Source organism: Elephas maximus, chromosome 23 (assembly GCF_024166365.1).
Source record: "Elephas maximus indicus isolate mEleMax1 chromosome 23, mEleMax1 primary haplotype, whole genome shotgun sequence".
Classification (NCBI taxonomy): Eukaryota; Metazoa; Chordata; class Mammalia; order Proboscidea; family Elephantidae; genus Elephas; species Elephas maximus.
In genome coordinates this window covers 72,170,610-72,196,859 of record NC_064841.1, presented here as the reverse complement: position 1 = coordinate 72,196,859, position 26,250 = coordinate 72,170,610, and the positions used below count along the sequence as shown (strand labels likewise).

General features: G+C 40.5%; 1 protein-coding gene across 1 annotated transcript in view; it reads left to right on the top strand.

Annotated features, from left to right (window-relative positions):
- Nucleotides 1–12,481, top strand: part of EFNB2 (ephrin B2) — a 50,167-nt gene extending 37,686 nt beyond the window's left edge. Inside the window, exons 3-5 of the mRNA XM_049867351.1 lie at nt 6,334–6,426; nt 7,127–7,240; nt 8,715–12,481. Coding sequence (XP_049723308.1) covers nt 6,334–6,426; nt 7,127–7,240; nt 8,715–9,103 — 596 coding nt within the window. The 3' untranslated portion in view covers nt 9,104–12,481. The remainder of the gene's footprint in view (nt 1–6,333; nt 6,427–7,126; nt 7,241–8,714) is intronic.
- The last annotated feature ends 13,769 nt before the right edge of the window (nt 12,482–26,250 follow it).

The following is a 26,250-nucleotide window of genomic DNA, read 5'->3' as shown; positions in this document are numbered from 1 at the left end:
GTCTCTTTAGGAATATTTTAGTGCTAGAAATGGGAGGAAGGTCTAAATTGTGACTCTCAATTTCAGAATTCATTTTTCCAAATCCGTCTTTGTAGTGAAAAAACTAACAGTGTTGTGTAGAAGTCAGTGAGGCTGTTCCAGTTGTTCCTTCTCAGTGCGTGACTTACCAAGAGGAAAAAAAAAAAACAACTCATTGCTATAGAGTTGATTCTGACTCAAAGGGACTGTATAGAACAGAGTAGAACTGCCCCATACGGTTTCCAAGGAGAGGCTGGTAGATTCAAACTGCCAACCTTTTGGTCAGCAGCTGAGTTCTTAACCACTGCACCACCAGGTCTCCCAGTGCGTAACTTACTGCTTTGGATTTTCCAAATATATCCATAGCAAGGCGATTTTAATTCAAGATATTTTTCATACCATACTTGAGCCATGTTTCCTTGGACAAGAAGCTCATGCATCCTACATCATTGCTAGTTCGTATAGTGTTTTAGCTGAGAACATAGCCTTTTCCTTACCCACAAAAAATAAGAGTTAATCAAACGTCACTCAGAGCTATCTCATCAAGTGGTGATTTAAGGAAAAAAAAAAAGCTTTGGTGGATACATGTTTCTTTTTGAAAACATTCTCCTTTGTATTTGTTTTCCCTTCAAATGGGGGGCCATTTATGAAATTATTCTCTGACATTTTGGCTCCTAGATAAGGCAGATTTTGATAAAATGGGATGAAATCCTAGGTGATGTAAAATAATGCTGAACTTTTTTTTTTTTTAAATACTGAAGCCAAACAAAAATAGCCAGGCCCTTAGAACACCATAATGAGGTATACTTCTCATCTTTCACTATAAATCCACAGAGAAGAGCACATAAAAAGAAAGAGGTTAGAAGAAATGAGTTTTTACTTGTTTCTTTTGGCATCTTGGATATTTACGTTTCAGAAGCCCATACTAATTAGCTCTGTTCATATTTGGTACTCGTTGGACATGAACTTGATGTGTTTAAACTTTTCTCCGTCTACGTTAGCATCTTAAAGATAACCGTGATACTCAGATGACACTACATTAATTTGAGTTCTGGAAATCGGATCCCTGGTTTTGTCGTACCGATTTTGAGTTTGCAGCGTGTATTTTAAATTTCAGTTGAAGTCAGGGAGTTAAGTAGCTAGATCTTAGCCTCCTGGACTGTGTGTTCACATGAAGTAATTGCATTTTCATCAGCCTCCTGGTTTTCAGCTTTCATACATCGTTTCATTTCCTTTTTCTTTTCTGTTTTTTTTTTTGGAAAGGGAAGGAAACACCCAAATATTTGATAGGCATGATCAAAGAAAACTGTAATCTAGTTGGTGTTGATGTTTATTTTAATGCCATGAATTACTTTCTGTGTTTTTCTCTTGATTGTGCTTTTTTTTTTTTTTTTAATTCCTCAGTTTGCCAGATAACAAGCTTTTGGTTCTTCAGAAATCTGTGTTGAGCTTCAGGAGACTGATTTGTTTATTCTCTTCTGTGTAGGAAGGCAGGCAGGCCTAAGAAATCACAAATTAGCAGGGCTAGCATGTGATAACATGCTGGAAAAGAATAGTCCATGCAGAGGGTGATGTTGATAGAGGGTCTTATTTAAATGCCATTTGTTTTGTAATCAAGTAAGACTGAATTATGTCAAGTACAGCAGCTTTAGAGTCTTACTAGACAAGGTTTTCATTCTTACTAGAAAACTGAACTCTGTAGCTTTTCTGACCCAGTATGTTTATCCCCCATACCAATAAGTTAAAATCTTTAAGTATTTTGAAATGTGCTCTATAGTATTAGTACATCTTGATGTTTCACTTTTTCTATCATAACCTAAAAAAATTTCCTTCACAGGGATGCTGTTAGCCTGTAGAATTTTCTGTGTTGCCCTCATTCCTAATCTCTTTGTGAATGAGACCCCTATGTGGGCTCAAATCCAGCAGTTTCATTCTCCATCTGATTAGCACAACCTTACCGATGTGATGGAGGAGGAATAGCCAAGATCCAACGCAGCAACTTAGCCTCCTGGGGAGCCAAGCAGTAACCATCCAATGAAGACGTGTTACAATGTACTATTACTTTCTCTCCGTGGGGACAGTCTAAAAAATATCGCCAGAAATATTCTTGCCCTCTTAGTCTATTTTACTCAATGATTTCTCTTTTTTCCAACTCAGATAACTCGCATACTATTCCCAGCGAGTAAGACCTGCTGATAAGTTCGAATGCAAATAGATGAGAAACCTCAGGTGTTGGCTATGTAATTTTCAGATGTTCTAGAGAACTTTTAGGCAATGTGAACTCTGGGTTCCTTTTTTTTTTGCTGAGCAATTCTCTCCACGCTCCGGAACTCAGGCCCTGTGGGGGCACCTAATGGTGATTTCAGTATGCTCAGTACATGTAATTAGATCTCGAAGCAAAAGCTTTTAAAAGCAGGGTATAAAATGCCCATGAATCTTTATTAAACCTATTTTCCAACTAGATGGAGAAACTCTTCTAGTAATTTTTAATTTTATTCAGCCTATTTTTCCCCAGGCCAAGGCTGGGAAATGTCTGGGCATTAAAAGCTTACGTATAACAATGTTATTTTTTCTGTCTCTGAATGATTAAATGCAGTTTTATCCATTTAACAATACTATGACTGTGGCTGCATTAGATAATGCTGGTAGAGAGATACAAAGAAAAACTAAGCATAAAGAGGTAGCAATTTATTTGTACTCTTTTTCTAAGTTGAAAATCCCTAATACATTCCAATCAACAATAAAAATAATTGCCAAGTTGTCTCCTGGATTGGAAGTAGATTTTATTCCCAAGCACTGGCAATTCCTCGTTACTTTTCAAAATCAGCTGCTATGCCTTTGAAAAGCTTTTTGGTGACCTTGGCTGCAGAAATCAGAATATTTAATCTTGTGGTTTTATTTTGGAGTTCACTGCCAGTAAAGTGGTAACGTCAGAGCAGTCACTTACCGTGAAGAACATTTTGGCTGTGCCATTGCTCCATGTGAGAGGGGCTCCAGGATTAGAATGACAGCCCCTGATGAGTCTGTAGTGGGGAAGAGAGAAATTAGAGTGACTGTAATTTTCACTATTGGACCAAGCAGAAACTGAGTTGAAATCATTCAGAAGTATTTTATACTTGCTCTAAAGTTTGCCTTCTCTATGCTAAACTCAAGTTTCAGGTGATACAAATACCTTAACATGGGGTTTTCCGGGATAACTTAGATCATTCTTGACTTAGGGCAAAAATCCTGTGGTGAGCATCTTATCGTACTTTAAAGTTTACCTTCGTTTTAAGCAGCCATATTTCAGGTGCCATTTTAGCACTAGCAATAGTAATTTTTCAATTTTTCAGTAACCTTCCAACAAGTCACTCATTGAATTAAAGGGAGAAAAAGCAGAGGCTGGAATGGAACCGAGAATCTGTCACTCAGATTGTTCTGCCCTGTTTGGTCTTCCTCTATCCCTTTGTTACACCCCTCTCCCAAACCGGCAATAGGCTGTGACTTCTGCAGAACTCTGGAATGGCACTATCTACGGATGTTGCTTTATTCAACCCCAGCGCTGCTTGAAGGCTTTCCTTACGAAGGAAAAAAAAAAAGAACTTTCAACTGTTAAAGAATGCAAAGCTGTTTCTTCTGCAACTCAGTTTCCCTCCCACTCTCTTATAGTCTGTGGATGTTAAATTATAGATTGCAGCTCACTTTGAATACATAAGAGTTCTTTACGTTTTTGGGGTTGCCCAGACATCATCTTGGGTAAACTGAAGGGGCTCTGCACAAAGACATTGATATTTAGTAAAGGAATTGACCTCCAAATAAAAAAAAAAAATTTTTTTTTTTTTTTAACAGCCACTCAAATTATGTGTACTTCTTTGGGAACCCAGTTTGACAAAGTAGAAGTGACCCAGTCAGTTAGTCTCTGTCACTACAGATGTGGTTTGGAATTACATTTACTGGTGACACTTGTCTGCTCTGTCTTGTCTTGGAAGTCATCTAGTTCTTTTTGTTTTTTTCTTAGACCAGAGTCTTTGACTTCCTTTTTCCCAAGATAAACAAACCTATACGCGTCCCTTTCTTTCTGTCATCACTTGTCAGATCTTAGTTGTTATCATTTGTCAGCTTAATGTTAAAAGTTTTTTAGCAAGACAGAGTTCTTGGTTTAACTTGGAGGCTTGCTGCACTGATGTGTAGGGGCACATTGATGTGTTTGTGAATTTGAAAACTTCGGTGACTGAGTTAACTGAACATTTGAAGCCATCGGCTGAATAAAGACATCAGTTTTACACATTTTCTGCCCAACGAAGTATCCTGTTTTTCAGGAAAAATCAAATTAAAAATTTCTAAGCAGCAATTAAAGATGATAGCAGTGCTCTGAAATTGTTCAGAAATAGTGTCTGCTCATAGAGACCAGTACTGTTATGAGCCTTTGTGAGGAAAGGATACTTGGACATTTAAGCATATATTTGGAGAAGAAAAAAATAGGGAAATGGGAAAAAAATAATTTTAGATTCACAGAAACAAACAGCGTTTGTAGGAATTTGTTTAAAATTATCTGCCACTCAGTTTCTCAGCCATCTGCAAGAGGGTACTGTCTACTTTTTACAAAATATATATATTGTGGAGCCAATATCGCTAAAACTCACTTTTATTCACCCTTCTTTAGTTCTGAGAGCAAACTCTTCAATGTACCTTGAGCCACTGACAGGTTTTCTCATATATAGTAATTATGGGCCCTAAATTTTAGAATCACATGGAAGGAACTTGGGATAGTGGAACGGGTTAAGTTTTCACTGAAGTACTGCCCCATTCCAGTTTCCCAGGAGAAAGGCACTGTCAGCAATTGTAGAAGAGAGATATGATTGAGAAGTTAAAGCGGGCACTCAGATAAGCAATGAAATATTTATACACAGAAGAGGCAGCTGTTGTTTTTAAGGGAAACAGTAAAAGTAAAAGTCAGTAATTCAAGAACCCAAAGCCAGGTAAATAAATGCCTTATTTTCTAGTTAATGAAATTATCCATGACATGTATTTTTCTACTATAAGTGCATATAGAACTTGTTTGCCAACCTGCCATGTGGGAAACAAACCACCCCATTAAAGGAAGCTCTTTTGAATTTATTTTTACCAGAAAGTCAGCCTGTCTTTTAATCTCTTTGAAAGTACAAGCTTAGAAGACAAGGCTTTGATAATCAAAGTCGAAAATGATTTCAATTGCAGAGACATATGCAAACACTTCTGTTTCTTGCCCTTGGACTTTAGAAGAGTGAAAATGTCTACCACCCTCCACCTTTCTTTCCCCCTCCTTGGAACTTGAACTGTAACTAAAGTCTTGTTCCTCAGCAAAGTTTCTGGCAGCTTATCTGTTTACAGCTTTAGTTACAAAACTACTCAGAGAACTCGCTGCCCTAAAGAGACAGAATATGGGTTCTAATAGGGAAGAACATAACCCGTTTAAAAAAAAAATACTGAATATGGTAAAATGGTTTTGTCCTTCCACCTGCCCCTCACTGCTGAGGTGGAAAGAGAGTCGAGTTCGTGAATATGAGACAAGTGGTTGCTAAAAGCCCTTGCCCTATCTCCGGGGTTGCCACAGTGCCAAAATGAGCAGTGGGTGACCACTCTACCCATCTAGAGTTTTCCTACCACAGGTAGTTTGGTTGAAGGGTTTGACTGAGGGTGACATGAATAACAAAACAGTAACACATTCGTTCTTTCCTGTTTACAAAATGATGGGGCAGAACTTCAAAGTGGGAAGACCTGAATGCTAGCCCAACAAGGGGATGCTCTAGTCTACATCTTAAGCGAGTGTAAGGCTAGATCAAGAAGAAAAGGGGCGTGGGAGGCTCCTCTTTTACTGTTTACAGAACCTGGATGCTCGACATGTAGGGAGCATCAGGCTAATTGTTCTCGAAACAGGAAATCTGTATTAGAGGAAGCAGGTGTTGTGTGATGATAGCCACGTTAAAACGTTACTGTATTAACTACTTTGCTTTTTCAAGCTTGGCCCTGAAATAGTCGGCTTTTTTGGGAAGATGCTGCCCCTTTTATCTATAGAATAATACAGTCAATTGTGAGGAAAAGAGAAAGCGCTTAAGTAAATTTGAAACCAGAAAGCATACATGGAGCAGTGTTTACAGTATCCATTTTTGTTTATTTCTTCTTCTTCTTTTTTTTATTTTTGGCTTTCGGCATCCCATACATTCAGAAAACTTGTGACTAAGAGTAAATTCTTATTTTTCAAATTGTTTTCAGACATTTCATGTTCATGTAAACTTGGCTTATTGATTTCCTGATTTTTCTTTATTTTTTTGTTTTGTCCATTTTATTTTTAATCAGCTACATCAAATGGGTCTTTGGAGGGCCTGGATAACCAGGAGGGAGGGGTGTGCCAGACAAGAGCCATGAAGATCCTCATGAAAGTTGGACAAGGTAAAGACCATCTGCTGCTTCATGAAGCCACTGTGATCTGGTTTAGCCCCCCCAGCTAGTGTGGAGCCATTGTTGATAAAACCCGCCTTCTCTTCTCTTTAGTTTTGAAAGCAAACCCTTCAATGCATCTTGAGCCACTGGCAGATTTTTTCAAGTCAGTGTAATAAACTTCTTTTATTGGAGATCTTTCTAAAAGTAAAGGTCAACCAGGTAGAATGTCTATTGCCATATATATATTTTTTCTTCTTAAAATATCTCTTTGGTTCAAAACTAAAAGATCTAGAAGGAAAACTAAGTTTCTACCATTTTGCTCATTTCTGAATCTTGACTACAGAAGAGTTCGCTGTGCCTTTTGACATATAGACAACTATTGTGCAGAAAGAATTCTTCTTCTAATTAGAAATTGGTGTAGTAGTCAATCAACTTGCTTAGTTGAATCGAAATGTCATCTGCAATGCCTTGCCTGCCAAATGCAAGAATCCCTATAGTTTCCACAGATGGCCTCACAATCCAAGCCTCTGAAAAAACTAGTATAACCATTTTGTTTTAAAAGGAAAATTATATTCTGATATCTCACAGTACTTTGCATAAAGAAGCTTATGTTCATTGCTATTCATGCCTTTTGAGATATATATTCAGCTCATAAAGCTAAATGCCATCAGCCGTTGGTGCTGTAATTAATCATTTCTTTTTCATATAGACGCAAGTTCGGCTGGGTCAACCAGGCATAATGATCCCACAAGACGTCCAGAACTGGAAGCTGGTACAAAAGGAAGAAGCTCAACCACGAGTCCCTTTGTGAAACCAAATCCAGGTATAGCAACATAGTGTCTCAAGAGGTAGAACAAAGTCAGAGTATTTTTACACCAGTAGGATTAGCTGGTGGTTACAGAATTTGGTGATCTTGGCTCTCGGCTAGTTGTTATTAATTACACTCAGTGAGAGCAAAATGATTCATTCCCATGAAAGTCTTTGATTCAAAAGAGTACAGTTCATCAGATGTTTAGTGTCGGTTATTAACACGACTCTCTCCAACTAGAGTTATTTTCTTTTCTTGGCTGATCCTTTATCAAGCTGGCTCTCAACAGAAGCTTAAAGCTGATATTAATATATATATATATAATTAATGTTCTCATCTCTCATCTAATTATGTCTAATCCACAAAGAGCCCAATTGATCCTTCTCTAAGTTTTAGATGATAACATTTTAAAATATTGCATAATGGCTTAGTGGCTTTTTTTTTTTTTCAGATGGTTATCATCAAAATTTTTTTTCTATTTTCAACATGAAATAAAATATTAAAGTGGTCCCTGACAAAAGTTTCGAATACTGGACAAAACTGGCTGTCATTTAAGTTCATTTCCTTAACAGTCTCCTAACAAATAGCTATGTGTTCGTTGCCATGCTAATGACTTTTTAATATAGTAGTTGTTGAGCAGACTTGGGCAGTTGTGTTGAGAACCCGTAGGTATGCCTGGGTGGTAGTCTGGTGAGTTTAGCATCTGCAGTAGTATTCCATCTCTTTCCAGGCGTCAAGGAGGGAAGTTGTTTTTTCTAACTTTCAATGACAAGACGTGTCAGATTCTTGTGACAAACTGATAAATGGAGAATATAATGATGCCAGGCAATTTTTTCGTGCTTAACATTTGGGTTGGCAGTCTGTTGCGTGTGAAAGTTTCTGCTGCCTTCCAGATATATTTTAAGCGTAAATCAAATAATACAAACGAGGTACAAGTTGAACGTTTTCCCAGGGCCCATCACTCCTTTTACGTTCTTGGGTTGTTCGGCCTGCCAGCAGGCAGGACTTTTCTTTAGAAGGCAGGCTGTTTGAAGATTCACATGAGACCACCGTATCTAAAGCAAAGCGGAAGAGCAGTACAACGTGAACACTAAAAACTGACCTGGAGAATTGGCCATTTCCTTTTTTGTCTCCCTGCTGTTGCCTCAGGCTAGCTGACATGGGTTAAAAGATGAGGCGAGATCAAGGACTGGCTATTACAGCCAGTCCCTGCTGTTGATGAATGATGATGTATGAAAAGAAAACATTGTGGTTTGCAAGCAGCGTAAAAGTCAGACCTAGAGACCCTACACCTTGTTTCACATTGATTGCTGACTCCTGCCGTTTGCGTTTAGATATTAAAGGAGGTAACTGGTTTGTCAAGCTTAGCTGCCGGTGAAATCTTTGGTCCTGCTTAGTTTTCACGTTCTGGAGGGTCATAAAAATAGCCTGTCAGTACTCAGGACGGTGATAACTTTTTTCTTCTTCTTCCTTCTTTGTGCCTCTGCAGGTTCTAGCACAGATGGCAATAGCGCCGGACATTCTGGTAACAATATCCTTGGTTCCGAAGTGGCCTTATTCGCAGGGATTGCTTCAGGATGCATCATCTTCATTGTCATTATCATTACTCTGGTGGTCCTTTTACTGAAGTACCGAAGAAGACACAGGAAACACTCGCCGCAGCACACAACCACACTGTCGCTCAGTACGTTAGCCACGCCAAAGCGCACTGGCAACAACAATGGCTCGGAGCCCAGTGACATTATCATCCCACTAAGGACTGCGGACAGTGTTTTCTGCCCTCACTATGAAAAAGTCAGCGGGGATTACGGGCACCCTGTATACATAGTCCAGGAGATGCCTCCTCAGAGCCCAGCGAACATTTACTACAAGGTCTGAGAGCACGTGGCCGGTACCTTGCTTTCCCAGAGGAAACGTACTGTTTGGATGCTTCCCGTTGAGGGTTTGATGACACCCTGTGCTCTGGAATTGACTGAAGCACAGTGGGGGAGCGGGAACACTCCTTCTTGGAAGAGCCTTGATGAGCTGGACAGTTGACCCTAGTCTGTAGAATTTCAGCCTTGGTGAATAAAAATACTCACTGCAAGCTGGAAGACTGTGTGTAGAAGATACCCATTCGGATTGCTGTATTCTCGTTACGTGTATCACCCTCTAAGCCATGTGCTGCGGTAATTCCGGCAGATACAGAAGCCAAGGGGAGACAGAGTGGCTTGTGGACCAGAGAGCTCGGAGCATCCTGGGAAGGCAGCCCAGGGTGCCACGCTTGGAAATGCAGTCTTCTGCCACCTTGGTGTGGGTCTTTTTCTCTCTCTCTCTCTCAGTGCATACTGGACTGGTCACACAGACCTCTGGCTAAGTCAGGCTTTGAAAGATCTCTAGCTTTTAGTCCATCACTGTTACCTTGCTTCTGTTGTCCAGGGTGCGGCAGTCCTTCTACCTGAGATCCCTTTCTCTCTCCGTCCTGCATCACTCATGGAACGTTGATGCGTGGAGTCCCCTTCTCCCTCCGTTTGCAGCCACAGCCCCAGCCCCAGCTGAATGGGTAATACATGGATAGAAACAGTGTTTGCTAAGAAGGAGCCTTCCAGCCAGAAGCTAAGCTGTCAGCCGAGGAAGATGAGGTGTTCCTGGATGGGGGTGGGCCGGGGGAAAGGGCTGACTGTGAGAGCAGTTTAACCTGCTGCTGCCTCTGAATCAGGGTGTCAGCAAGACGAAGACAACAACAATTAGGTAGCACAGCACTTTGGTTTTGTGGAGATTTCGGAGGCGAGCAGGAGACACAACAACACGCAGTGGCTGAGGGTGCACGGGAAGGAGTTCGCTGTATCAAATAGCAGTGCACAGAGAAAGATAGTACCTGGTTGTTCCTGCCCCGGAACAGAGGGGTATTGTTGGTAGAGGAACAGGCTTGGCGGGAAGGGAAACCTCGGCCGCTGATGATACGTTCAGGCAGGACTGTAGTGGTACTGGCAATAAGATAAACAGCTCTGAAGCTGTAGCAAAGTCAGTCTGCTTTGGATGATTTTTTTTTTTTCTTTGAGCAGACTCAGCTGCTATACTTATCACATTTTATGAAACACAGGGAAAGCATTTAGGAGAATAGCAGAGAGCCAAATCTGACCTAGACGTTTAAAAGCCAAAGGTCAAGCAGGCTGTAATTCCATCAGCATTGATGTGATTAAAGAATTCTCATGTATAAAAGGTAGGTCAGATACCCCGCCCCGCCCCTCAGTTCCCACCCCCCTCCCCGGTGGAGCCTTCTGACACTTTGGTTTATGGGGTGTTGTCTGTGTTGTGGAGGGGCTGCAGGGTAGGGGCTGTGGCCGAGCGAAGCTCCCCGGTGCTCTGTTTCAAAGGGAAACCCATATGGCAAACCTCTTAGAGAGAGTCCTTAAGACTGAAATAAATTATGATGTTGAGGGGGAGAAGGAAGATAGGACGTATTTATAATAGGTATATAGAACACAAGGGATATAAAATGAAAGATTTTTTACTAATATATATTTTAAGATTGCACAGAGTACAACCCAGAAGATGTGAAATTCACTCGTGGCAATTAAATGGTCCCCACTCTCAGTGCTTAAAAAAAAAAAAAAAAATTGGACGGCGACTTCTGGGAAAAATAACATTACTCCAAAAATAACAATAATGAGAGCAAACACAAAAATAACAAAGTCCTCTGAAGGCATCTCACAATAACCGTGGACTAGGAAATACAAGCCCCAAAATTCCAGGAAATCGGTGTCACTGCATCATATATTTAACAATGACAAGATGTTCCGGCGTTTATTTTCTGCGTGGTGTTTTCCCTTGCCTTATGGGCTGAAGTGTTCGCGAGAATCCAGCAGGTCACATTGAGGGGGGTTCGGCTGAAAGTTTAGCTTTAGGTCCCCTCCTCCTCTCCTTCCCCCTTCTCCTTCCCTTCTGGGAAAAAAAATAAAAAAAGTAAACAGGAAACCTACTTTTTTATGTGCTATGCAAAATAGACATCTTTAACATAGTCCTGTTACTATGGTAACACTTTGCTTTCTGAATTGGGAGGGAAAAAAAAAAATGTAGCAACAGCATTTTAAGGTTCTCAGACCTACAGTGAGTACCTGTAAAAATGAGTTGTCGCAGAAATTATGATTCTCTTATTTCCTGAACCTAAAAATGATGTTGGTCCAAAGTGTGTGTGTGTGCGTGTGTGTGTGAGTGGGTGTGTGGTATACATGTGTATATATATGTATAATATATATCAACAATATATATTATATGTATCTATATCATATCATATAGTGCTGTGGAGGGTTGCCGTGGTAACCACCCACAGGACGTATGTAATTCTTTCCATCACCCCAAATGCTCCTTTATGTGTGTTCACACAAGAGTTTCTTGTAAGCCATCGGAAATTATTTTTAGGATGGGGAGAGGGGCAAGAAGGGGAAAAATGGGAAATGGCGAGTCTGGTTTTCATGAATCAAATATATGTGTCATCAGGTGGCTACATTTTGGTTTATATACTAAACTGTGAAAAATCAGATGAATTGACAAAGAGTTACCTGCAACCCATTGAGAAGCGTACTGTGCGTCTGTTTTGTGTCTGGTGCAGAATATGACAATCTACCAACTGTCCCTTTATTTGAAGTTGGTTCAGCTTTAGAAAGTTACTGTAAATGCCTTGCTTGTATTTTCATCCCTAGTCACCTGACTCTGGAATCTGCACCGTCATGTTTAAATGAAGATGCTGTAAATAGGTTCAGATTTTACTGTATATGGATTTGGGGTGTTACAGTAGCCTTATTCACCTTTTTAATAAAAAAAATACACCTGAAAACAAGACAGAAATGGCTTTTCTTACCCAGATTGTGTACATAGAGTAATGTTGGTTTTTTATAAAGTCTAAGCAAGATGTTTTGTATAAAATCTGAATTTTGCAATGTATTTAGCTACAGCTTGTTTAAAGGCAGTGCCATTCCCCTTTGCACTGTAACGAGGAAAAAAATGGTATAAAAGGTTGCCAAATTGCTGCATATTTGTGCCGTAATTATGTACCATGAATATTTATTTAAAATTTCTTTGTCCAATTTGTAAGTAACACAGTATTATGCTTGAGTTATAAATATTTTTTTTTCTTTCTTTGTTTTATTTTAATAGCCTGTCATAGGTTTTAAATCTGCTTTAGTTCCACATGGCAGTTAGACCCCCCAGAAAATGAAATCCGTGAAGTCACATTCCACGTCTGTTTCAAACTGAATTTGTTCTTAAAAAAATAAAATATTTTTTTCCTATGGAAAAAGCGCCTCCCAAGTATTTTCCTTTCCTTCTTTTTTCTTTGCATTTTTCTTTTCTTTTCTTTTTCTTTCGTTATTTTAATTTGCCTGCTACTCTCTTTATAGTTGCCATCACCCCGAGATTTCCATCCATAGACCTCTGTGCATACTTTTCAAATTAGGACAAGCACATGATGTGAATATTCAGTTAAGTGACATGAACCCACTAGTTCCCGGTAAAAGGATTACTCTCAGTTCCCAAGTAATATTTTACAGTAAAGTTTTATAAAATCCTAACCATCCTGAACAGAAAATGTCTCTATTTCCACCTGAACTGCAGTTTGAAGAATCACCTGCAAAGTTAGCCGTGAGAGGAAAAGGAGGGAAACACACTTTTGTTTTCTTAACAGTTAATCCCAAATCGATCTAGTTTCCATTCAAGCAAAGCAGTTTGCCATCCACCGCCTCATTTTTTCTTTACAGAATAATCCCAGGAGGAATGAAAAAAATTTTTTAAATCTGACGTTCTTTGTAGAAATTTGCCGTTGATGAAAGCATATTTTGTGATACTGGGTTTAGGTGAGACAGAGGTCAACGTTGAATTTAGCCATATTTTCAAACGCCTGCCTTCCTTGAGAAGTTGACCATATGCTTTGACGGTTGTTTATCCTGAAGTTTGTGAGTGTTTTCACTGCCCCTCGTGGTCTTCAAAGTGTGAAGCCTGTCATCAGAATCCCTGGGGGAGCCTTTTAGACAGTGAGAGCCCCACATGCGCAGGAGTGCATCGTCCATCAGTGTGATCTGTTATAAGGTGGTAAAGCTGTAATCGTAGTAGGAGCAGCTACTATTAGTTACCACAAAGTTCTAAAACCTCTGCGTTATTTCAGGTTAATCTGTACCATACGGAATGAGGTGTTCTTTTAGGAAGGGAGGTGGAAAGGGCCCCTGAAGTAAGGAAGTGAGCCAGAAGGTTTTCCAGGGGACTTGCCCAGGGCCACACCTCTACTAAGTGGAAGAATCTGTGTATTTCAAAAGCTCCCCCGGAGATTCTGATGAAAGGATGGCCTGCGAATCAAGGATTTATGCAGCATAGTACTTGTGCTAAAAAAACGTTACACAAACACTCTCCCCCATAAAACAAAGCAAAACAAAACAAAAACAGCTTATCTAGAGGCCCATGGTTTTAGTCGTTGATGCTAGAATCATGGTTTCATCTATTCCAGCATGAACTGTACCAAACTGCTCCTTGGTTGCAGATCAAAACTCAGGGGCACAAATTATAGCCAAGTAACTAAGCTGATTACTCTACCCTAGTTATAAAAATCACTTCTGATTACTAGTTGGTGAGAAAGAAAGAACAACAGCAAAGTGTTACATTTTCAACTTCTATTTTGTGGCCCCAATTATAATTTCACTTGACTACTAGCCGAAAGGTTGATGGCGCCAACCCACCCAGAGGTGCCTTGGAAGACAGGCCTGGCGATCTGCTTCCAAAAGGTCACAGCATGGAAAACCCTATGGACAGTTCTACTCTGCACATGGGTCACCAGGACTTGGAATCAACTGCATAGCAACTAACGACAACATTATAATTTAAATTACCAAATACGTAATGGCATTGTTTCTACTTGTCTTTGAAATCAAAGTTTCCAAACTGAGTAAGCCAAGCTCAGCTAATAGAAAAATGAAATGTATCCATTTGTTAGTCTTTTCACCTGGGGCAGAAAGAATTTCAGGAACAGAAATTTCTCACAGAGGCTATGTAACAAAATACTGGTCAGTGTGTCTGAAAGATAAGTCGGTCGTTGGAACATCCCTACACTGTATCAATCAAGTGCTTTCCCAGCAGACTTGCCAGGCTCCAAAACAGCTCTAGCTGCTTGCAATTCCCTTTTTGGCAAAACAGTTGCCCTTTCAAACACTGTGATGAAGGTATGCAATACAAATAAGAAGAAAATCAATAAAACATCACTAGCTGGCTAACTACTCCTTGTTAGTCTCTGGCTCACCCCAGAGAAGAATCGCCAAAATAAAAAAAAGCAAAAGAATAGTAAAAAATCACTTTCCTAATGTATGTTAAAAAGGAAATACTCTAATTTTAGAATCTTTGGGTGGGGCAAACTTGCTGGACTGCTAACTGAGTGTTTGGAAATTCGATTCCACCCAGAGGCACCTTGGAAGAAATGTCTGGCTATTTATTTCCAACAAATCAACCATTGAAAAGGCTATGGAGCACAGTTCTAGTCTGACACACCTGGAGTGGCCATGTGTTAGAATGGACTCGAAAGTCAACTGATTGGTACTCTACTTTTTTGGTTGGGTAGCAAGTAGGTCTTCAGATGCCTCAAACTGAGAATATAATCGCTATTGTAGGGCCAAGGGCACTGACCTAGGTGTTCTGCTGCTTTTGTTTGTTTTTGTTTTCAATGGATTTGGGGTTATGTTTGTTATAGTTACACTATAGACTTACTTGAAGGCAAGTTTTCCATGTTGTAATGGAAAGGAGCCTGTCCTCCGTATCAGTGGGTTCCAAATCCAAGGATTCAACCAACTGCAGGTGGAGTAGATTCCAAAAACATAAAAAGTTCCAAAAAGCCAAACTTGGATTTGCTGTGCTGAGCACAACGCTGGATCCACACAAATGAGGGTGTGCAGGCATCCCCTGCTGTAGCCTCCAGCCGTCACTCAGATCCTCAGTCTCTCTCCAGCACTGGTTGTTTGAGTATCATTTGCCTCACGCCTTGTCATTATTCCCTAAACAATACAGTATAATGACTATTTACATAGCATTTACATTGTATTTGGTATTATAAGTCATCTAGAGATGATTTAAAGTACACAGAAGATGTGCGTAGGTTATATGCCAATGCTACGCCATTTTCTATAAGGGATTTGAGCATCCTCGGAATTTTGGTATCCAGTCCTGTAACCAATTCCCTGCAGATATCAAGGGATGACTATTTACTACCTCTATTCAGTATTCTGGAGCCCTGGTGGCACAGTAGTTAAGAGCTCATCTGCTAACCAAAAGGCTGGGAGTTCGAATCCACTGCTTGTTCCTTGGAAGCCCTATGGGGCAGTTCTCTGTCTTATAGGGTTGCTGTGCATGGGAATCGACTCGACGGCAATGGGTTTTCTTTCTTTTTTTTTTTGTACTCATTATTCTAGTACATACATCAATGATGGGGTGGTATTAAAATATTATATTTATTTGTAATATGACAAACTAGGTAGATTAATCAATTTTTTGGTGATTAAACTGTGCCCCAAAACCTAAAGATACATCCGGCTCAGGATTTTTATACTGTGAAAAATGGACAAATGGAATCTCTTCAAAACAGTTCATATGAAGTCAATTATGTTTTTAAAAACCAATCGACTCCCTCATTAAAAAAAAAAAAAGTTTTTTTGTTGTGTGTATGTAAATGCATGGCATAAGGGAAATAATACTAATAATACCAACACAGTTTCATGGCTAGTCGTGGATAGTTAATGTGTTAAGTGAACGATGAAAAGGGAGATCTGGCTTCTTGCTCTATTTCTGCAACCGACTTTCTTTTCCTGACCTTTTGGCAAATCCCTTTCTTTTCTGTGCCCCAGCAGCCCTGCCTATAAAATAAAAAGGCTCGAAGCTAGGCATCAGAGGTTGCTTTTGGCTTTTACATGATTTGAAGCAAAGCCTTTAGCATTTTCAGCTGTGCAGAAGTATCTGGATTTAAGCCTCCCACAGGCAAAGCTCTGAAGGCCCCTATGGTGGGTCACAGTCAACCCCCACCCCCGACCCCCACTTTCCTACATCCTGCCCTCCACCCACTGCCTCTGTCCAGAGTCCTCTTTGGGGGCTCAGAGCTCTGCTTCTCTCTACCCCTTCCTAGATTAAAAATTCAAAAGGATCTAATAACTAATCATTTGTATGTGTTAATTGAACTGGGAGCTGTACTCTGGTATTGCAGCCTTTTCTCTCATTAAGTAGATCTTTTTTCTTTATTTAAAAACATTTTCAGAGAAAGGCAAGCAGACCTCTAATACATTCTTTTGCTTAAATACTTCATCCAGGCCCACCAGTGGCCAGGCACTCTGGCCACTGTTGGTGGCCCTCTCCTGAATGCCAGTTAGCCTAGCCAGCCTAGCTTTGTCTTCCTTATAGACTCGAGATTGATTTAATTAGTTTTGAACCCTGTTCGCACTGGTCTTTGGAGCACATTCTTATCCACTTTAATTATTTATACCTCTAGGTCGGTAGTCTGTGACAGAACTGTAGAACTGAAAACCATCCTTTAGTTGGTAATAGCCTGCTATTTCCCAACTAACTGCCGTTCATGCTGAATAAAGAGACTAGAATTTCATGTGTGTGTGTGTGTGCGCGTGTGCGTCGTTTTCGAGATCATGATGACTCTATCTTGAAAAATCTAAGAACAGAAGGGGAGATAAATGTGTACCATAAAAAGAAAATTGCTTAAAATCAACTCAAATCATAAACCTAACAGTATAAGATTCCTCTTCAGATATGTCGTTTTTTGTGCAATGGCTTCATTAACGCAACATTAAAGGAATGTGAAAAAAGTAGTAGCTACTACAGAGGGTCCATTGAATGGAGAAAGGAAAAAAAAAAAAGATACAGGATGAGTGCCCAGCTTTGCTACATCTTTCATTCAGGTCTGAGTATTTAGTCTCCTAGGGTAAGCTTGTGTGTTATTCGAGATGCCAAGAAAGATGAGAGATATTTCTTAAAATATAGCACCAAATTTCTTTGTTTAACATGAGTAATTTAGTATATCTTGGACTCCTTTACCTACGTTTGATGAGGTGTAATTTGACTCTAGGAGAAAACACACAGCTTGCTGGATCTGGGACACCTCCATCTACAACTTCTGACTCTTTGTTTCACCTCAAGCAAACCACACAGCTACTCCTCGACTTAAGCCAACCACCTGTAATGTGGAGTCTTATGTACACTCGTGGAGACTTCCTAAGGTTTAACTCAATTGCATGCATCCAATTTTGAGGAGCCCTGGTGGTGCAGTGGTTAAGAGCTCAGCTGCTAACCAAGAGGTCAGCAGTTCAAATCCACCAGCCGCTCCTGGAAACCCAATGGGGCAGTTCTACTCTGTCCTGTAGGGTCACTATGAATCAGAATTGACTTGATGGCAATGGGTTTGGTTTGGTTTTAATTTTGAAATGAGCAGCCCTGGTGGGAGAGTGGTTAAGTGTTTGGCTGCTAACTGAAAGGTCATAACCCACCAGCCACTCCATGGGAGAAAGATGTGGCAGTCTGCTTCAGTAAAAATTACAGCCTTGGACACACTATCGGGCGGTTCTACTTTTCCTACAAGGTTGCTGTGAGTCTGAATTGACTCGAGGGCAATGGGTTTGGTTTTGGGCTTTGGGTTAGTTTTGAAGTGTAGCTTATAAAACACAGCAAATCCAAAAAATACCTTTTTAGCTTACTAGCAGAAAACATGTACAGTAGAGAGTAATAATTTAGAAGTAGAAACAGCATTATTTCAGTCATTCTCAGCCTTTTTATTAGATTGGTTCAAGATACTAAAAAACCCCTCTCTAGCGTTTTTTTTAGCGGACTAATTTTTTTTAATGTTTATATACAAGTCTAGGAGATTCTGTACAGTGAGCACACACATACAAATTTATTTACTTACACGACACACATTTATTTAACATGTACTATAGAAGTCAGAATCGGCTCAGTGGCAATAGGTTTGGTTCTGTTTTTTGGATATACTAGGTATGGAGCCCGGATGGTGCAGTGGTTAAGAGCTCGACTGCTAACCAAAAGGTTGGCAGTTCGAATCCACCAGCCACTCCTTGCAAACCCTATGGGGCGGTCCTATTCAGTCCTATAGGGTTGCTATGAGTCAGAATTTTTTTTTTTTTTTTTAATGTAACAGGCAGTAAAGATACCAGGTTGTGCAAACGGTTAATGCAATCACCTGCTAACAGAAAAGTTAGAGGTTCAAGCCAACCCAGAGGTACTTTGGAAAAAAATTCTAGTGATCACCTTCTAAAACCTTAGCCACTGACAACCCTATGGAACACAATTCTACCTGACACACACGGGTTGTCATGAGTCAGAGGTGACTTGGCAAAACCTGGTTTTGGTGCTAGGCATTGGAGATTACAATATGAAAGACAAGATTCTTCCTATTAGGGAATTCACCCTCGAGTCAGGAATTCAAAAACACCATGACTAACAATTGGCATCTTAGATGCATGTGTGAAAGGAAATAACTTTTAGAACCACTCTACGTTTGCATTTTTTTTTTTCAAATGTGTCTATTAGTGGCCTTCTTTTTATCCATCTTTATCTTCGGTTACTCTGGGTTGAATTTCTTTTCTTTTAAAACTTTGCGTATATGCCAACCAGCTGGTTAGGATGCTAAATTTAGTATAACTGTTTTGTTCTTCAAAATGTCTTAGGAGTTTGCTTGCCGTAAGTGCCTGCCTCTGGCCTTAAAGAGCAAATCAAAAAGTTTCCAATTGGTTTCCAGCCCACATTACGATGTGTGTGTGTGTATTTGAAAGACTGTTTCTTGGCTATAATTGGTAGTTTTCTTGTACCTCGTTCTGAGGAAAGAATTGCAGAGCGCTTCATGTCTGCTAACAGTCAGTAGTTAGCACTGAGCTCAAAAACAGCAGGAAAAAAATGAATTCTAGGCATCTGGGACGTTTGCCAAGGTGACCTACAGTCTACGTGCAGCGTAAGCATTTCAGACCAGCAAACGCAGGCTCCTCCCGCAGAAACCCAGGTCCCTTCCTTTTAACTCCCCTCCTTGTAAAAGGGGAAAGGAAAAGATAAGGCCTCCTACTGCCTCCCTTAAATATTTTAGATGAAAATAATGATTGTGTTAATCACACTTCAACATACACAAATGCTTTTATTCCTCCACACGCTTGGCTGAGTGCCAGAAAAAGCCAAGACCACAGCATTTTCCAGGAACGTGTGGGTTAGAAGTTCATATTGTGTGTAGCAGGCACACACAGGTTTGTAAAAAAAAAAGTCTCCTGGATGTGGCCTACGAACTACTGACCGTTTCCAACGAGGAAGCAACGGGTACTTTGTTGAACTCTGGAAAATATACCTTGAGAGGTCCTTTCCTTAAGCACTCTCTCTACCCAGCAGCACCAACCAGGATCTTCCCTGCTAATGTGGGAAACATTAGCATTTGTGTAAAACACAGTAAGCAAGGCTCCTAAACCCTAGTGTGTGTGATCTTTAACAACGCAGGGAGAGGCAGCTGTCAACTGGAAGGGCAGCATACCTTTCCTCTGAAAGACAGACCTGCAGGAATATACTTTCTCCTTGAGTCACCACCTCAAGAGCTAGCAAGAGAATGGATTAGTCACAGGGCTAGTCAACCCCCCCGCCACACACACACCCTGCATTGTTTTTAAGAGTCTCATTTATGCTAACTCTAAAACAGATTCCAGAAAAGCGTTTGAAATATGACCACAGCATTTTTTTAAACAGCATTGCCAGCCAAGCAGGTACCGTGATTACAACAGTGATTAAGTAGTTTGAAGAGTCTGGCTGCACTTAAAAAGGCTGCCCTGCTTTTTATAGCCCTGGACAGAAATGTTTTTGGAGAACTCTTTCCACTACAGACCATCCTAACCACTGTTCTCTGTGGGTTTTTATTATTATTATTATTATAGATTTTGATACCTGATTTCTAATATTTTAATATGGTTAGCTCTGAAGAACAGGGCGTCAGGATTGGAGGAAGACTCATTATCAACCAGCATGCGTTACACAGGTGACACAACCTTGTTTGCTGAAAGCCAAGAGGACTTGAAGCACTTCCTGATGAAGATCAAAGAGTACAGCCTTTGCTGTGGATTACACCTCAACATAAAGAACATCCTCACAACTGGACCAGTAAGTAACATCATGATAAATGGAGAAAAGATTGAAGTTGTCAAGAATTTCATTTTACTTGGATCCACAATCAATACCCATGGAAGCAGCAGTCAAGAAATCAAAAGACAAATTGCACTGGGCAAATCTGCTGCAAAAGACGTCTTTAAAGTATTGAAAGGCAAAGATGTTACTTTGAGCAGTAAGGTGCACCTGACCCAAGTCATGATATTTTCAATCACCTCATATGCATGGAAAAGCTGGACAATGAATAAGAAAGAGTGAAGAATTGATGCCTTTGGATTATGGTGTTGGCAAAGAATATTGAATATACCATGGATTGCCAGAAGAATGAACAAATCTGTCTTGAAAGAAGTACACCCAGAACGCTCATTAGAAGTGAGGATGGATAGACTTTGTCTCACTTACTTTGGACGTGTTATCAGGAGGCATCAGTCCCTGGAGAAGGACATCACGCTTGGTAAAGCAGACTTTCAGTGAAAAAGAGGAAGACCCTCAATGAGATGGATTGATACGGTGGCTACACAATGGGCTCAAGCACAGCAAGGATTGTGAGGATGGCGCAGGACCGGGCCATGTTCCGTCCTGTTGTGCGTGGGCTCTCTATGAGTCAGAACTGACTCAATGGCACCTAACAACAACAACAACAACCTCTGAAATCTGCTTATATCAACCCTAAGGTAGCAAGATTGGAGATCTATGAAGCTCTCTGTTCTTAAATAAGTTGAATGTTTTTTATCTTTTTCTTTTATTTTCCCCAGATTAAAAAAAAAGAAAGTTTTCAAATACAGAAAAGTGGCAAGACGGAATGATGACCTTCATATGTCTTCCACGTAGATTCAACAGTTGTTAACATTTTACCACACTTGTGCATGCCCTGTGTGTGCATAAACATATATTGTTGTTGTTAGTTACCGTCAAATGGATTCTGACTCATGGTGACCCCATGTGTGCAGAGTAAAACTGCTCTGTAGGCTTTTCAAGGCTGTGAACTTTCAGAAGCAGGTTGTCAGGCCTGTCTTCCAAGGTACCCCTGGGTGGGTTTGAACTGACGATCTTTAAGCTAGTAGTCGAGCTCCTAACTATTTATGCTACCCAGGGACTTCCATAAATATACATACATACAGGTATATACATATATCGGAGTCCCTGAGTGGCATAAATGGGTAAGCGCTTGGCTATTAACCAAAAAGCTGGCAGTTCAAATCCGCCCTGAGGCACCTCGGAAGACAGGCCTGGCAGTCTGCTTCTGAAAGCTCACAGCCATTGAAAAAAACTCTATGGAACACAGTTCTACCTTGACACACCACACATGGGATAGGCAAAAGTCAGAATCAACCTGACAGCACTAGTGACTGGTATATATGTATGTGTCTACACGCATACTAACACGTTTTTTACTGAAACATGTAAAAGTAGTTGCAGACCTGATAACACTTCTTTCCATCTCAGCATCTAAGAAGGAATCCTCCCGTATGACCATAATACTGTTACTATGCTTGAGAAGATTAACAATAATTTCATAATAGAATCAACCATTCAGTCCATCAAATGTATCTTTTTAGTATTTTAAAAGTTTTTAGATAAAAATAATTTTATGCTTGCATCTGATAAAATTTTTAAAAAGTTAAAACTCTTCTTTCCTGTCCCTCCAGCCCTCAAAGTAATCGTCATAAACAGACAGTCTTGTGTATCTGTTAAAAAAAAAAAAAAAAGTTATGGCTATACTTGCATAACTTGCTTATTCCTTCCTCCCAAACCATCCAGGCCACACGCCCTGGACCTCCTGAGACTTCTGGGCTGTGTTCCTCCATGCCGGCCTCCTTTGTCCCATGGCTACACCTCAAAGCTTGCTTTAGCATGAATCACACCCACTGAACCCCCCCGCCCCCCGTCTAGTATCTCAATTCCTCCACCTCCAGATTTCAACTGTCTAATCTGATGAACAGTTTCTAAAGGTTAGAACGCCTCGCTCAGGAAACACACCGTTTATTTAACTCAGACTTTCTGAAGACAATGCCCGTTTTTCTTGTTTTTCCCAATAAAACGTGAGGTCATAGCAAGTCGATACAGAAATATTTTTGTGGCAGCATATCCAAGCTATGCCTTCACTGTCCAGACGTGGGATTGGCTTTGGTTTAATTCCCTACGACGGTAAGCATAAGCATAATTTGTTTTTCTTTTCTTTCTTCCTCGTTTATACAGCATGAACACTCTCAATTTCTTTTTCTTATACAAATTAAGAAACTGGGTGAGGCTTTTAATTATTTCAGCAAACACCCATAATCAATAGCTAGTGGCGATAACCAAGGAGAGAGAAAATGGGGTCGATTTGTTTTCTTTTAGACTCTTCGCCTTTCTTTTTGCCAATTTCCACATGTAGAGAAATAGCTCTCAGGGCTTGTGCTCTGTGGATCAGAGCTCCAGGAGGCTTAAACCAAGCATTAGAAAAACACATTAGAAGAAGATCATATTGCAAGGAAGAGCAGGGCTGACCGGCCAGTGAAGTCTCCCCCTGTGCCAGGAATCCAATGGCAAGCAACAACCTCATTGTAATGCTGCTCAAAGTGCTCTTTGCTGTGTCCTGAGCTGTGCAAAATCTGCAAGCGTTGGCCCTTCTGCTCATTTCCAATGGGTGCGGTATTTGGTACATAAAGAGAATCTTTAAAAAAAAAAAACAACATGGTGTCATCTTGAAGAATGCAATCCATGTCACTGAATCGTACATGGGGGAATGGTTGTGATGGCCTATGTTGTGTTATGTCTAGTTTCACCACGATAACACATTTGAAACATATATGGTGTCATCACGGACAAGGCTTTCAAACAAGATGGCAGAAAGCTCGTTTCCTTTGAAGATGCATTGAGGTGGGAACCCGGGTCCTGCTACTTAGTAGCTCCGCGTCTCTGAGAAAGCTACTTAACCTCATGGAGCCTCAGTTTGTTCATCAATGAAAAGAGGTCTGTTAACACCCATCTTGAAGAGCTGTTGTGAAGATTAGTGGAGATGGCGTATGTAAACAAGCCTAGAAGACAACAGGTACTCATGACGATCTTAGAACAGTGTTTTTCTATTTCAGATAGCTGACTTCAGGACATGGTTTTGTGATGGATTTTACTTTTGACCACAAATAATCCCTTATTGCTGAATTTTTTAAAGGTACACCTCTTTTAATGGACATGCAAAACATTAATATTAAAAACATTACATTATGTATACAGCATCTTTATATATCTCTAAGCGAAGGTGCAAAGCATTAGCAATTTCTTCCAGAGCAAAGAAGAAACAAGCCCTCTTTGGACCTGACTGCTCTGCTTTTATTATTTAAGCCAATGCCGATATAAACTTCATGTTATGCTAGTGATTCAGACCTACAGTTAGCTATCGCTTTTCCTGGTTTATATGATGTACCTAAATACGTGGTAACTACAGTAATATAAAAGTATACCCAGAATGTACCACTGCTAAGGTTATTGATAATATGTCAGTATTCTTTATCTGCTAGCTGCTGTCAGAAAGTAGAATCTTTCCAAACACAGGTCAGGGCAAGAGTCAAGGCGTTCCCAAACAGCCACTGAGTTCCAGGAATGGGATGGTGATGGGTCTGCTCCTGGACGCAGCCACAGTGGCATGGTTCTCGCAAGTTGATAGAAAATCCAACTATTTTTTGCTATATACTTGAGGGGTGTACAAATTCTCCTCTTCTGAGTGTCTGCCTTGATTAGTCAATGCACTGAAGGAGAAACCCAGAATCCTTTCTACCTGCTTTTCATAGCTTCTGAAGCCATGAGTTTTAGCCTGCGTGAGGGAAAATTTGTCCTTCGATGGAAAACGAGGCACTGTTTAGAGGAGGAGATGGTGAGCTTTTTTCTGTAATGTGCCAGATAATAAAGATTTTAGGCTTTGTGGGCCATGAGATCTCTGTTCTGCTAAGCAGTCTTGCTGTGGTAGTGTGAAAGCAATCAGAGACAATCAGTAAACAAATGGGATTGGCTGTGTTCCAATAAAACTTTACTCAGAATAGCAGGTGGTGGACATATTTGGCCCACAGACATTTTGCAGTCTAGAGCACACCTTTCTAGGTTATCTGATTCTTGCCTTTCACTGCCTTTGAGCCCTTTTCTTCCCTTTTTTAATTCTATACATTATAACAACTATAAAACAACAACAACAAAAACCAAACCCAGTGCCGTCGAATCAATTCCAACTCATAGCGACCCTACAGGACAGAGTAGAAGTGCCCCTTAGAGTTTCCAAGGAGTGCCTGGAGGATTCGAACTGCAGACCCTTTGGTTAGCAGCTGTAGCACTTAACCACTAGGCCACCAGGGTTTCCTATAAAAACTATAGCAATGCAAAAAATCACATAAAATGCATACAGTTTCTGTCCTGTAAAGGATAGGGCTGCCGTTGACTTCTCTCGCCTACTGTGGGACAGCGTGCAGTTTTACCTTCGTTTGAACGTTCATCTTAGTATTCCTGATCTCATATCGTATCTGCTCTTTTTATTTTCTTTTAAATTGGTCGTTATCCTAACGGATTCCCTCATTAATGAGTTAAATAAAATCTTTAACAAGTGTTCCTTTTTATCTCTCTAGATCGTTGTTGTTTTGGGGTGCCACTGAGTTGATTCTAACTCACAGCAACCCCACGTGATGCAGCAGGACTGCCCCACAGGGTTTTCTTGGCTGTAAATCTTTATGGAAGCAGATTGCTAAGTCTTTCTCCTTTGGAGCTTCTGGGTAGCTTTGAACCGCCAGCCTTCTGGTTAGCAGTCAAGCGCTTAACAGTTGTGCCACCAGGGCTCCTTATATCTATATGAGAGTCACGATTTTGCCTTTTTTTTTTTTGAGAAAATTATCTTTTAACACCAGGGAAAATTTAAAGTGCTCACTCAGTTGCTAAGTGAAAGGTGGGTGTTTTGAGCCCACCGGATGCTCAGTGGGAGAAAGGCCTGGCAGTCTGCTTCCATAAAGATTTACAGCCTTGGAAGCCTTATGGGGCAGTTCTACTCAGTCCTACAGTGTCACTATAGTTGGAATCGGCTCAATTTTTTTTTTTTTTTTTTTTTTAAGGGATTATGTTATCTGGGGCAGAGTAGATCATTAACTATTGTGGCATACGAAAACACTCAGAAACCCAAGTAAGTATATGAGGCAATGAATAATAAACTTTTCGTGTAGCAGACCATTCTTTTGTACCAGACCAATGTATGGCACTGGGTTTACTGGGTTGGGATGGGCGCTAGCCTGGAATTTGGGAAACTGAATAGAGCGGCCAGAGGTTAAGAACAAGGGCTTGGAATTAAAAGGTCTGGGTTTGTACCCCAGGCCCACAGCTTCTTTGTTTGTGACATTGGGCACCTTACTTACGTCAGCTCTTTAGTCCTAAGCTTTTTCACTGTAAAATGGGATAATAGTAGCACTTACCTCATGAGCTGTTATAGGAATCAAATGAGACAACGCATATAAAAGATTTCTCACAAAGTGTCACATATTCCAAGGGTGTGATAAACAGCATGTGGGCTAGATAGACGTCGCTGTTGTTGTGTGCTGTCGAGTCGATTCCGACTCCTAGTGACCCTGTAGGACACAGCAGAACTGCCCTCGAAGGTCTCCTAGTCTCTAACCCCTTTACTGGAGCAAATTGCCAGGTCTTTTCTCCTGTGGAGCTGCCGGTGGGTTTGAGTCGCTGAAAAGGGCAAAAGTGAAGGCTCACACAGAGTTTGAAGGGAAATGTGACATCTTAAGGGAAAGTTTTGCCCCCTCCTTACTTTTGCCGGAGCCCTGGTTGTGTAATGGTTAAGAGCTCAGCTGCTAACCAAAAGTCGGCAGTTCGAATCCACCAGCTGCTCCTTGGAAACCCTGTGGGGCAGTTCT